At 34.4% G+C, this 15,114-nt stretch overlaps 1 protein-coding gene across 1 annotated transcript in view; it reads right to left on the bottom strand.

The window, feature by feature from the left end:
- Positions 1-234: 234 nt before the first annotated feature.
- The window catches only part of LOC149572867 (heat-inducible transcription repressor (DUF639)), a 74,762-nt gene continuing 59,882 nt past the window's right edge, over positions 235-15,114 (bottom strand). Inside the window, exons 8-10 of the mRNA XM_089813941.1 lie at positions 7,602-7,714; positions 1,098-1,341; positions 235-1,003 (exon numbers count right to left, since the gene is read on the bottom strand). Of these exons, the coding sequence (XP_089670067.1) occupies positions 776-1,003; positions 1,098-1,341; positions 7,602-7,714 (585 nt within the window). The 3' untranslated portion in view covers positions 235-775. The remainder of the gene's footprint in view (positions 1,004-1,097; positions 1,342-7,601; positions 7,715-15,114) is intronic.

Raw genomic sequence — 15,114 nt, 5'->3', positions numbered from 1 at the left:
TTTTTTATATTCTTAATATTTATTTATTTTTTTCTATTTTTATTTTTTATTTTTTTATTTTTTTAATGTATGCCTTCAGTATTTTGAACTACTAACCAACAGCACCCTAATTCTACTACTTTTAATAGAAATGATTTTACTACTTTTAATATATAAAACATTTCTGTACTTTTCGAGCCTTCTCCAATTGCTACCCCTCATTCTTCCACCCAAAAAACTCACTCCAACAAAAGATACCATAACTGTGAACCATTATTTTTATTGCAAATTTTTCATCTTAAACCATTTTTCTCTTCGTGGTTTTTACAAACACAAAATAAAAATTATCATGCAAGTTTAAATCCAAATCGAGTGAGATTCTTCCACGGTTTCAAAATTTAAACCTCTTTCATACAGTTGTTCTTACTCCGTTGGCATGAATTGCGAAAATGTCAAAGACTGTTGTAGTGACTAGAGAACTATCCGTGGTTTACATCCATGTACTGTAAGAGTGCCATAACACTCTTTAGTATCAATGGTGTTTTAATCTTCATCCTTCTCTGAAACTGTCATATGATTAAAACAATTGTGAAATCTTAACAACCTTGTGGTCATCCCATTTAATGCTAATCTTACAAGTGAGATCACGTATAATTGCAGTTCAAATACCGCACCAATGTGTTTTTCTATTTTGCTTTGACAGTCTCTTTACAATTGACAAAATATTTACTCGCCAAAGTAGACTTGGAGAAATATACAGACAAATCATATACAAAATTCACGAGAAGTTTGCTGTTTACTTTTTCTTTTTTTCTTGTTTTGGCTTGTCAAGAAGAACAGGCGCTGCTGGTATACTGAACCACCATTCCCTGAATCTTCTTGTAACACGCTCGGTGCTTGGCTGTCGTAATGGCATTTGTCTTGTAAATATCTCCAAAAACACTAAAAGAATAATGATCTTCGAAGGCAGGAAAGCCAATATTATTGCTAGGAGAAATAGAACTACAGCTGCCCGGTCTGTTGCCTGTAAATCAGAAAAAAATGCACTGTTTAAAAACTGAAAGTGCTATACAAACTTTAGAAAGAAGATTTGAAAAATAAAAGAACCGCCTTGATACCTGAGGAAAAGCAGCCAGCAGTAATGCACGAATCTTCAAAAGAATAATATTCCCATCTTGAACAAGCTCTTCTACTTGAGAAACTGCCTGTTGCAGAGACAGCAACTGCTCTACAGTATTCTGTGTTGGAGGAGCAGTAACTCTAATCTCAGTAATTGGCTTCCCTTTGCTAAAATGGTGGGAGCATAGCATAAAAATTGCTATAAATAGGAAAAAGCAGGGCAACGCATAGCAAATCCAACCCCTGCAAAACCCAAGTAATATTTAAACTTCTTTTAAAAATGTAAAACTAAAACAAAAACCAGGAGAGAAAAACTGAACACTGAGGAGGAGAGTTGTAGATGAGGGATCATCATAAAAGTGCAAAGAACTAAACTTCGAAGCACCCAATTCTACTGGATCCTTAAAGAAACCAGAACAATGTAAAAAGGTTAGTCCCCTACATTATAAAAATGGATGCTCGAACACTGGTCAAAATGAACCTAAAAACTTAATGCAGAGTGGGCAGATGCAAGAACCATTAAGTTATAACTGCTTAAAGATCAGGCACGCTGTTTGTTATTTATACTCCCACTGATTATCTTCAGTTATTTATACTCATCTTCCTAATGATAACATTTATTTCTATCTTCGCAGCTTTTCTAGATATGCGATCTGGACTTAAATTAGATTGATCCTTATCTCATTTTCTGTAATCTATATAATTATCTACACCGTGCCAATAATGTCCATAAGGAATAGAAATCCTTCAGCTTTGTACGTTTGTTTTTGTTGAGATCTTTAACTCATAATATTTCTCTGCGTAAGTTTGCAAGCACATTAACAATCCTGGAATCTTCAGTCATTTGCACATGGTATGAGAGCTCAGGATTGCATCTCGATTCCTTCCAGAGCTTTACTGGAAATGCCAAAGCAATGCTATTGTTATGGTGCTGCCTCTTTGGAGATTTCATCTTTGCAACACACGATCAAGATTTTCACTTCATTCTTGAAGTATGATTTTTCAAAACAGCACATTCCCAGTTAGTAGTTTTCGATTTCTCTTATTTCACAAATTTCTGAAATTTTCATTACATAGAACTCCACAATGTTCAAAAGGGTTTTCTGAAATTTTCATTACACAGATCTCCACAATGTTGAAAAGGGTGTCTTTATTGTTTTGAGTTGTATTATTATTCATGATATATTTAACCCAAAATAGTGAGAGTCCACATTAAATTTTCCTCATAAAGGGGCATTGTAAAGTCATAACTTGCTCATTTGTTAAGATTTTATTTTCTTGGACATTATATATATATAAACAACATCGTCAGAATTTAGTTGAGTTTTAACCTGGCTCAGGTCTTAATAAGGTATTAGGAAGTTGAAAGACGGCCACGAATTGGGAACCATGACATGAACATTATGGTCATTTGAATCAGCTTAACTGTGCCAGATGAATTGTTATGGATAAATAGATAATCTAACTGAGAGATCTATAGGGAAATATCTTGGATTGAATGATAAGTTGTAGTCAGCTTAAGCCCTACTATAGAGTGGAATACAGAAAGGCAATAAATTACTGTGTTAGCAGGGAATTAAGGTTGTGAAGCTCCTGACTCAAAAGACACCCCCTAGAAGAGCTGCAAAATGTAAGGGACACGTCCAAATAGAATCTCATAAGATAAAATAATATGTAACAATGTGCGTGAACATTTTGGTTATTTGAAACAGCTTAACTGCGCCAGATGAATTGTTATGGATAAATAGATAACCTAACTGAGAGATCTATAGGGAAATATCTTAGATTGAGTGGTAAATTACTAAATCGTTGTCAGCTTACGCCCTACTATATAGTAGAATACAGAAAGGCAAGAAATCACTGTGTTAGCAGGAATTAAGGTTGTGAGGCTCATGGCTCAAAATAGAACCCCTAGAAGAGCTGTAAAATGTAAGGGATACATCCAAATAGAATCTCATAAAATAAAATAATATGTAACAATGTGTGAGAGATGCTAAGATACTGATTCTCTCCTCCTAGTGCTGGATGCATTTGGGTCCTGCCTGGATGTGCTTCCTGTGAGCATCCGGGCAGCATCCAAGAAGAACCCATGGCCAAAAGGCCATTCGCATGCCAAAAATCACTTAAACATGTATTTCAGCATGTGCTTTATTTATTTTTAAAATTCTTTTTTTCCTATGGAATGCTTTATTTTTTAAGTTGATAGCATCATGCTATGGAGTAGTTTATTTTTGTCTCTTTCTTACATTTCTAAGTTTCCTTATATATATATAGATATAGACGCATCCAAAATCTATTAAAAAAAATCCACAAATCTGCATCAGCATCAGCAACTTAGGAAAGATGTAATATAGACGCAATAGAAGATATAGGAAAGAAGATAAGATATGGACTGTACAAGGACTATATGTATACTGGAATGATGACGAAATACATATGAATTCTAGAAAGTTTGCCAGTATGCGTGTGTTACGATATCACAGTTATTTAATTTCTGTTTATATGTTATTCTGTTTAATTGTTGGCTCCACATTATTCCTTAATTTTTTATTCCTCCTACTACTGAGTATGGGGTATAACACAACCCAGAGAGAATGTGTGGTGCTACGAATTTTGGTATGTAACTCCAAACTTTTATTTGAAACATAGGTTGTGTTGTTGGGACCCCAGTTAGGTACTACGAAGGAGATTAGAAACAGACATTATTTTTCCACATGTGGAAACAACGGATACAAGTTTTCTGATAGCTTATGACACTATGAACTTGATACAAAATAAGACATATGCTGCTTCTAATAGCAGTTTGTGATGACCTCAACACAAATTATCTGAATTCTATAGTTTCAGTGGTTTTTCTGTATGGCAAACATACAGCTTTCTTATTGCTAAAAGGTGCTTACAAATCAGTTGTCTACACTTGTTTCAGATTCAACATCATCAGGAAATTCTTATTTTGATAGCATTGATCATCATTCTGTTATGTATACATGTTAAGTGGAATAAACTTGATGTTTTAGCCTCTTAAAACTGATGCTGATTCATTGTATCGAAAAATTGATAAGTTGATAAGTTGAAACATAGTACAGTTGGCACTCATATAAGATTGTTGAAATAATGTTCAGATTGTATAAGTTGGAGCTTATATTGTAAAAGAGTCGATGCTCTTAAGAAGAGAGAAGTTTGATGACTCCTTAGGGTTGAAGCCCTTAAAGTTGAAAGGGAATCAAAGATTTGTGAGGCCGGATTAGGACAGTAGCTCCTAGCAGCATTTCTCACCATGGTTTTTCCCTATTGGGTTTCCATGTCATATTTCTGTGTTGCGTCCCTAATCTTATGGTTCTTTTATATTCTTCCTTAGATGTCTTAATTTACAATACTATCTGAAGTAATTGCATGAAGAGGAAATTGGATGCAAAACAAAGTTTTGTTTACTACTAATTCACCCCCTACCCCTCTTAGTAGTAAACTTGTGTTCTACAAACTTCACATTCGCCCTCCCCTGGCCGAATTCAACATTCAATTTTCTGTGTAGTCGGGTTGGGTGCGAAGTTGACATAAAGTCATTTGATGGCTGACAAATTCAGTCTAAATTCCTTGTGCGGGACCCTGGTCGAATTTTCAACGACTTTAGGAGGCATTCGTCTTCCCCATGCGAACCCAGAAAGACTTCTCATCAACTTTGGAATGAAAGAGAATTTGTTGACATTTCAATTATTATTTTCAACCCTTTTCTGGCGATTAAAACCTAAAAAGTGCTCACTGCAGAGTTAATTTATGCTGTGGCCCATGACAAAACTTTTCTCCCTGCCACAACGGCAGAGTTTTATTCCATCGTTTTCATCCTCCCACATGATAGACACTTTTCTCAGAGTTTTGTTCACCATTTTTTCTCAAGTTCATGTGCTGCAAGTTTGAACTTGAAAGTTGTAGTTATGCTTCAGATGTTTTTTCTCATCTTCATTACTCGGCAGTATGCTTCAAACATTTTTTCCAAACTTCAAACATTTTCTCCAAACCATTTTGAACCAATATTAAAGTTTTTTCTCAAAGCTCTTTCTAGATTAATAAGGATCAGGAAGTGAATAAAATTTGTTGTTAATACTGAATTTAGAGTTCTGTTCTGAATAATTCCTCAGCCTAGTTGGTTTGTAGACACAGTATTATTTCATATTCCCTACTGCTTTTCGTATTGCTTTGCTTAAAATTGCTTATTTTGAGCCTTTTTGCATTTAATCCACTGTTTTCAATTGGTATATACATAATCAGATCCTTAAGCTACCATAATTCTAATTTCTAAATAATGTTCAGCTCACCAGAACCCCCACTTCAAAATAGATAAGATACTCCCCTTTATGGAAATATGTGGAGATGGTTCAAACGATAGCCGGTGGAGGAGGTTATGCGTGGATTTGCAGCTACTGAAAAAAGAAATCTAGTAGCTCTTATAGTAGACTGAAAGCTCATTTGTGCTTTATTCCTCAAAAAGGCATTAAATTTTGTATAAGGAAGCCAAGAGTTGACGGAGTGCTACCTAAAACCCTTCTCGCCAAACACATTGTGAAAAAATACATTCAAGAACAAAAACAAGCAGACAAAGCTGCTAGGAGAGCAAATTCTTCTCATCCATTGCAAAATCCTAGGCTTCCAAAAAAAGGGAAAACATCATCTATGGCTTCAACTACCACTCCCAATGAACCACCTGCAAAGGATCATCCATTCTTGTGTTCTCCTCAAGAACTGGTTGTAAGTAAGAGAGTAACGAGGCCATTAAAAACATCATTTCAAAATGAAGCCAGAGACAAGGCCAAGCAAGCCATAGCAAGATGCGTTTATGCAAATGGGTTGTCAATGTTCACTCACCATATTGGCGACAAATGGTGAAAGCAATTAATGAGGCTCCAAAAGGGTTCAAAGGCCCTAGTTATGAGAAGGTACACACCACTTTATTAGATAGAGAGGTGTCCAATGTAGAGGCTTCCATGCAGCCCATCAAAGATTCATGGATCGAAGCAAGTGTGACAACAGTATCAGATGGATGGAAAGATGCAAGAAACCATCCTTTGGTGAAGGTTATTGCAGTGTCCACAAGAGGTGCAATGTTTTTGAGAGTTGTGGATTGTGAAGAAGAGGTAAATGACAGCCCTTTCATTGCAAACATTCCCATCCAAGCCATTGAGCAAGCTGGCCCTCATACTGTTGTTCAAGTAGTAACCGACAATGCCAAGAATTATAGGGCTGTCGACTTATTGGTTGAGTAGCGCTTCAAGCACATTTTTTGACATCTTGTACTGTGCACTCACTCAACCTAATGCTGCAAAAAATTGGACCTAAGATTGAGTCGTTTAAAAGATGTATTAAGAGGCATAGGAGATCAAAATGTTACAAACCACCATAAGATGCAAGCCATATTTAAACAATTCTCGAAATTAGCGCTCTTGAAGGTATATTCAATTACTTAGAAGTTAAAATTGTTTAGGGATACTAATTGCAACTATTAGATATTTGTGTTTGGATCTTTCTATCCTGTTGCAGGTTTCAAGACTGATTTTCCCTTAATACGCCTAGAAACCATGAAAAAGATCTTCTCTGTTAAAGAAGAGTATCACGAACAATTGGTAAATAAGAGTGTAGAGAAAGGAAACAAAATCATGTTCAATCTGAGGAAAGAATTATTAACAATAACTAATACAATGTCATTCACAAATAGAAAGGTGACATCGTACATAACATTTTTAGGCACAAGTAAAACATATAAGTAAAAATTTTCTAGATTTTTGAAAATATTTATTCAATAGACAACCCCGAGGGAAAGATGTTTTAACCCCCACATACTGACCAAATAGTACATTCAAAAGATGAATGTATCATATGATACTAATAAGGCTGGACCAAGGACATAAGTTTGAGAAATACGGTCTATGCCATAATCATAATTTACCGGCAGGCTGAAACAATAATAAGAACCTTGAGTAACAGACTATGCTCAAGACAAAAACATTCATTTTTTAATTTTTTTCGATGATGACTTATTATGAAGGGAGATAAAAACACATCAGGGAAGAACCAAAGCAATTGTTGGCCCCCATATATCAAGGGAGCTAAAATACAAGGAGGTAGAAAATTATATCACATTATTGAGTCAAAGCCCCTACAAACTCTATCATTAACTACCATTACATTAACAAAAATGCTCTAAACTGTATCTTGTGAAATGGTGATGGTTATCAAGTAAACATTGTGTTTCATTTTTTTTGTGCATTTGAAACTGAGTAGGTGAAACATATTAAATTTCATTTATCTACTATAGTTGTTTTCTTTTGTATTTCAGTATTAATTATTATATTAAAATTTAACTTACATAACATTAAATAAATCCAGAACCACTAATAGACAACTGTCTTCCACCAAAATTAAGTAAACGAAAACCAAGAAAATTGGAAATAAGATAATGTAAAAATATTTTTAAAATGCCTGTTGATAATGTAAAAATATTTTTAAAATACCTGTAGATAATGTAACAAGCTATTGTGCAGAATGTAACTGATTTAAGAGGATCCTCCCATGTTGCCAAAAACTGAAGCCATTTGACAAACTCTATCGCAGGTAGAAGCAATTCCTGCAAGTAATTATACACACCAGACATTAACAAAGATGGGTATGTTTGGTGAAATTTCCACATGGGCTAATTTCTTCTTTTATAATCAAGTGTGAAACATTAGAAAAAGGGGTATAAAACATGTAAACTAGAGTAAATTGTGTATTGAGGAAGCACTGAAAAGGAATGGGCATATGTGGTAAGTTACCAGAGAAAAGATAAGAGATTATTTATTTATTTAACACACTCGACTCCTAGTACATTATCAAATAATAATTCAAAAAAATATTCCATTTTTCTTGTGAAGAATAGTCAAATCTAACTTATTAAATATTATCAAAACAGAAGTAATGTTTGCAGGCCGTTTTACGGAGACAGACAATGTAATATGCAGCAATAAAGGAAAGCCATAATCATAAAAAGCATATACCAAAGTTACAAAGGCCATTATCAAATCAAGAATGCAATTTGGGAACTCTTAATGATGCAAATAGAGGAGTGCCCCTAAATTATTCATGAACTATGTAAATGGATTAAGAAATCCGCGATTAATCAGAGTAACCATGTAATTAATTAATTATAAGTTTTGGCTTAGGCCTTTTACTGATTTTTCAAAAACAATTATCAAAACAGATCTCATCAAATTTCATTTTATACATGACTAGTAAGTTCAGATTCACCCACTATATAAGTTTCTAAGCTATAAATTAGAGTAACCATTCTTTAGCCTAAGCCTTGTTACATATGTGTAACAGTACTGATCTGCCATCATGATCTCCCCACTTTGACCATCCTCAGCTCCATAGTTCATTAAAAGAATCCTTCCATCAAAATCTTTAATGTTCTTGTACTTAGTTCTTTAGATAAGAGTTCAACTGTTTAAGTTTTACTCTTATTTTTTAAGTTTGCATTTCATTAGTGTGAAATGTTTAGTTCCTTTTCGTATCCTTTGGATTTGCAAACTTGCCATTCTCTAATGTAGACTGCATATGCTTTTATCATTTGGCAGTTGACCTATTTTGATCATTTACAGACACAAATAACTTCTCTAACTTTTAGATTTTTAGGATTTTCTCTCCCTCTTAGCAAGAGAGAGATCTTTAGTATGGCAGGCACACATAGCTGCAACCAAAAATGTCAATAACAAATTCTCATCGCAGATTATCTCAATAAAACATTGTTATCTCAGCATAATATTATTCACCATAGCTACTTCATAAAAGCCTAAGATTAAAGTCATGTAGTCACACACATGACCTCCATCATGCCTACTCGCAGAGGATGGATCCACCATGCCTACTCAGAGAGGGTGGATTCACCATACCTACTTGCCAAGAGTGGTACGAGGGCTTTCATCTCAGGCTTCTCCCGAAGAATGGATTTCCACCATGCCTTCTTGAAGAGGGTGGATCCATCGTACCAACTCGCAGAGGGTGGAACAAGGGATTTCACCTCAAACTTCTCTTGCAAAAGAAAACTCATTAGCAACATGTATAACAAATGGCTGAGATTCTCTATCAATAGAGACTCCCTTTCAACAGGGGCTGCTTTGATCGCCACAATAAGATAGTTGATTCCAATTTGACCAAACAAGGAGCTTTAGCAATTACACTGCCACACATGCTTGCAAATAGTTAAACATTCTCCCTCTGACATGGAAACTCCTTCTGAAACTGAATAGTCTACCTCTAAATATCATTTCTTCTTTTTTAATCAATACATGTATCATCTATTCAGTCCCATGACTGCAAGCAATGTCCCCATGTTCATTTCTATAGTCAACGATACAACGAACCTATACAATAACATTTTTTCCAAACCAGCCCAAAACTAATTCAATTAAAAAATACAGACCATTACATATTCTATCTTCTTCTTCCCTTGTTGGCAAATAATTCAGATGCAGAAGTCAATTAGCAAGGCTGAATTGACATTAAAAAAATAGAAAAGATTCGACTGTACAATAGAGTTACGGAGAATGTAGATCCTATCACTATGGCACAGACTTTTACCGCATGATTTAATATGATGTATATAATTGGAAGAGGTCATTTAAATGATTGAAAAGGCAACGGGTTTCTCATGGGGCTCACTGTTTCGAGGTTTCCTCTTATATCAAATAAAAAGGCACATGACTCAATCAATCATATGGACAAATAACAGAGCTGCACAAAAGGAAAACAATAAACAATCTTCAGAAAAACTGATAATTATCAATCTATCCAAATAACAATACATAAAATAGCCAAACTTGTCCACTGAACTATGGTCAAGACAAGACACATGCTGCACCCCCAATATTGTCACAACAAACACACAATTATTTTCAGTTTACATGATTCAAGGCTTTAAAAACAAATTTATTGTCGTTGCAAGAATGAGCAAACACCCTAATAAAGAAGCAATATTAATAGCCACTGAAGAATGGGGAAGTGATGGAACCAAGGGAAGACAGAAGACTTCACCTGCGACCAAAACCGATATGACGAGATGAAATACCAAATGGTGAAGATGACAAGATAGCAATAGCAATGCCATGAATCACAGTGCCAAGTAAACATAGAGGCATGTGAGCTTGATGCCACATAGACAGCCAATACAATGCCCAGATTATAATATGAGTCATATGCAAGAACAATTAAACTCATACTTAGAACACTGAAACACATAAAGCATTAGATTTCCAAAGATGAGAACGGAGTATGTGCAGAGCAAAGCAACCAAGGCATAGAGGCCTGACAAGATGAGGAAGGAGACTATACGGCAGGTATGAAAGATATGAATTAACAGATGATTATAAGATCTGACTCGCAACTATAAAACTCCAACACCTACAAATTGCCTACAAGATACTCAAGCAATCTGAATAGATATACGAACTACAGAACAAGAGTGACTACTATGCTTTTATCTTACCGAGCTCTCATACCATGTTAATTTTTAGCCCAGAAATAATGATAAACAGCAAGAAACAAAAGAAGAATGAAAAAAGCACATAAAGACGCAACAATTTATCCTAGGAAAACCCTCCAACTTGAGGGGAAAAACCCAGCCACACCAGAAAAGTATCTCGATTCTCTTTTATTAAAATAATAACTGTCCAAGTACAATGCTTTCAACTAAATACAATACATATCACACAAAGCAATCATGTATATACATGTATTGAACTGAGAGACTCTTCATATCATAACTAAAGGTCTCTTCATTTACCAAATGTGAGTCTTTTCGTATTTCCAAACACGTCTCTTTGCATGTCACCTGACTCTTCATATAATAAAATGTCTATATTTAGAGTGAGACACCTAGTACACCTTGGGTGCCATGTCATGCTCACTTGAGAATATCATCATAAATATTTTCTCAATTTCAACATATAGCAATATCATAGGTAAAGATCTCTATCGCAGCTATAATCTATAACAATTTGAAAGCATAACCTAATGTTGACTTCCAGCTTAATCTACATTTTGTAGTCCATGAAAAAGAAACTTTTGATATTATAAATCAAAACTCTTTATGAGCTACATTCAAACAAATCATTGCAGCAAAATTTAATTAGTTTAAACTTTGAAAGCATTCCAACTGCGTGGTCTACATTGTATCTGATTAACAGATAAATTAAAGGAACAAACTCAAATGCATCATTTATTGACAATTTGCAACCTACATCTATCAGTGAGCCGTTGGTATTAGAGTTCTTTATAATGAATTCTCAGAGAAATCTGAACACAGATTTTTTTCTACAATACAAGATCCTTGTAGTTTTTCAGATTTCTACCACTTTTCTATGCCCACAAATAATGCAATAGCAAATTTGTTAATCTCAGAGCTTACAAATTCTTATTTCCTTTTCAATCACTAAGTTCTACTACTACCAGTGGATTTTAAATCAAGCATATGCAATCATAATGACTCCTTCATCCTCAGACATTTAACATACAGATTTGAAACAAAATTGCTTCCCCTATTTCTGCAGATCTGAGATATTCATCAATCATCTGCTGGCAAGCCTTATGCCACACGATGTTTGTTAAGTCCACTTAAAATTTAAAAGCGGCGTTTCCATGCATTCAAACACAAAGCCTTGCACCTGTTCAGTGAGAACTTTAAGCAAATCCTTTTTCAACATGTTCTTTACATCCAAATGAAGATCCTACCAACCTCATTTTTCACTATAGCTTTAAATATTTTAAGAACATCAATTTGGGATTTGCCTTATCACAAATACTCATTTTTCCAAATGAAAGACATCAACAATAGCTATAAAATATTTGCAACAACCAAGATGATGTGTATTTTTTGGTCCACAGACCCCAACTGTCAAGCGATTGATTTCCTCATATGACTGTCATCAAACTCGGTATAATGTCGTTTTATTGTCAATAATCCAAAACAAAATGAATCTCATATACAAAACTTTGATGTCAAAATTGCATGTTTGCATTTACATAGCAAAAACTAAGTCTACTCAATGTCTGGATGGAGCAACTCCTTCAAATTTCTAGAGACCAATGCTGCTAAAACCTCTGGCTGCACATTTTGTTTATAACTTATTTTTAATTGAAACTATTTCGTTATCAGCAACAGTAACAAAACTCACATTTTCTATGTGATCAGCAAAGATCATAATCTGTTGTAAGTACAGATACAAATAAGAGAAAAAACATCTAGGCCTAGAATACTTCTTCCCTGCATATTAAATGCTTCAATGCACCAGAAAGGAAAATACAAAAACAAATTGATTGATTCATTGCTTGTTTTTCATTTCCAACTAACAAAAGGCATTCTATAACTTGTATGATTCGTCACTTTCTGAAAATCCATCTCATAGACAACTGCCACATCTTCCACTACTTCCTTTTTTATTCCTGTCTTCTCCTCTGTCATTCTAATTCAATCCTTTGCTTCAAATAACTCCATCTTCTTGGTGGGATTTTTCTGACCAATTATTTGTTATCAATCTCATTCCCTATAGCTTCAACATTATTTAAGGTCTCCAACCCATTGAATGTGATCGATCCCTAACCATATGTTTAGGTCCTTTTCTAGATTGTTAAGATGATTTTTATTTTTATTCTTTTTTAATAAGTAATAAATCCATTAAGATTAAAATATTATTTTAAATTTAAATACATTATATTAAATTTAAAATCATTATTATATAAATTTTTTTAAGTTTATTTTGAAAAAAATTAATGTTTAACAGAAGATATATTGATTGTCAAAAATTTATACAATTTTCATAAAGGTAGCTTATACCACTGATATGCATACCTCTGACCCATCCCTTGTAACCCCATTTAAACAAAAGTAATAATAGTATCTACAATTTGTAATCCGAACTGTGGCCTTCACAACAGAAAATTAACTATATATAGCAAAATTTGATCAACAATAAACCTACAGGTCCAATTCTGATTTTAGTTTCTTCATTTGCAGCTCCTCACAACAGTCGACATTGGTGAACTTCTATTTCTTCTTCTGGATCTGCTCATTTTTGGCCAGGCATTCTGTTCCTTCTCCTACTCCTACAGGTAGTTCTTAATAAATTGTCATACCAGCTGGGCTCCTCCTGGCTTCCTTGTCTAGTGGGGTTCTCCATAGTAAGAATGAACACAAAGGCAGGGTTTTACAAACTTCACCTAGGTTGTCAATGCCAATGAATGCCTCTAAACCTTAGCACCGTTCTTATTTAACACAAGACTGCATAATCCACCAAGTATCCTCATTCCCACCCACCAAGTATCCTCCTTCCCACCCAATTCCAAAGAGCAGGCTAAAACAAGGAGAGAATATTGACATTGGTTCTGTATTTGTACTCAACCACCATAAACTCATCTCCCAACACCATATCTACAAGTTGGAAAAAAGACCCATCTTCAACAGTGAAGAATTTCTTTAATTGGTCATCTGTAATTTTTCCCCAAAATGCAAGGTATTCCTTCTTCCTCACACTGAAATCGGCTTCCATATTTCCTCTGCTCCTTGCCCAACTGCCTCGCTAGAACCCAATTTCCAAAATTACATGACTGCTATACAAACTGTTGAGAAATTAGCCTCATAGTGAATTGAAGCAAATTCCATATGTAATAAATGTTAATATATATTTGTGTGTGTTGATGTATTTATTTTGATATCCTTAAATATACCATTCCAAGAATATCATACTGAGATGATATTTCTTCATATACTTAAGAGCATAATGTGTTCTATATCAATCCTCCCTAACTAAGAGGGAGTGTTAAGATCATAGCTACAGTCGGATTGATTTAATCTGAACATACAATGTTGATGTGTGTGTGTGTGTGTGTGTGTGTTCTATATCAATCCTCCCTAACTAAGAGGAAGTGTTAAGATCATAGCTACAGTCGGATTGATTTAATCTTAACATACAATGTTGATATATATATGTTATATTGTGATTTATATTAACTAATATTGATTAACCATAGAGACATGTCTCCTACTCTTATATTTATAAGAGATTGGGATCTGCATTTGGAATACACCTATAACAATGGCAGCGTAATTAAATTTACAAAAACTGATCCATGTTACTTAACACAAACACCACCACAGTCAACCCACCAAACCAACAACACCCAATTTCAATTCAATGTGCGTATGGTAGTTCTGTAAATACCACTGCTATTGAAGGCAACCGAAGTGATCGTCTCCCACATCACCATACAATTTAATGTTTCCCACAAGTTTGTCAGTCTTGAAGTTCCCTTGCATTCATTTTGCAGATTTCTGCAATCTGTCCCCCGTCTATCGTACCTACTACTCCTCCAAACTTATGTCTCAGTAATTTTCCAAGATAAATTCATTTTTACTCGTGTTTGAATTCACTACCCATTTGCCATCATATTGCCAGCTCTATATGTATGTGAAATTTTAGAACGTTTGGAGGTTAATTTGGCTCTTATCATCTAATCTATTTATTAATTTTCCAAACTTATGCCTCTTCATTAGTAATTGCATTGACATTAATTTGATAATTGCCTTCCAAAAGAAGCTTATCAATTGTCAATGTGCTTGCCAAGTTTATGGCAGGCAAAACTGCATTTGCCTCCACATCGTTATTTGTCCCATCTTCAATCTTCTAAGCTAAGTTACCGATTCGAATTCAATTCGAAGCTCGAGTTCTAAGAACCAGTTCGCCGGTACGGCAAAATTTTGGAAAGGGGCTTGGGTTTGTCTATACAAAAACATGTAAAAATTATTTATAATATTATATATATATACATATTTATGAAGCCTAGAAGCATAAGTTAGAAATTAGAATGTTACATAGTATCATAAAATCATATGATTTAAACAGTAAAAACACCATAAACTTTAATCTTGTAATTATAGTATCACGAATCGTGATCATATCATCATATATTTCAAGTTCACCATCAAAAATCCAAAAC

This window comes from Cupressus sempervirens, chromosome 2, assembly GCF_028749045.1.
Source record: "Cupressus sempervirens isolate cs-2001-9-10 chromosome 2, ASM2874904v1, whole genome shotgun sequence".
NCBI lineage: Eukaryota > Viridiplantae > Streptophyta > Pinopsida > Cupressales > Cupressaceae > Cupressus > Cupressus sempervirens.
Note: the sequence above shows the minus strand (reverse complement) of the source record. Positions and strands in the feature narration are given on the sequence as shown.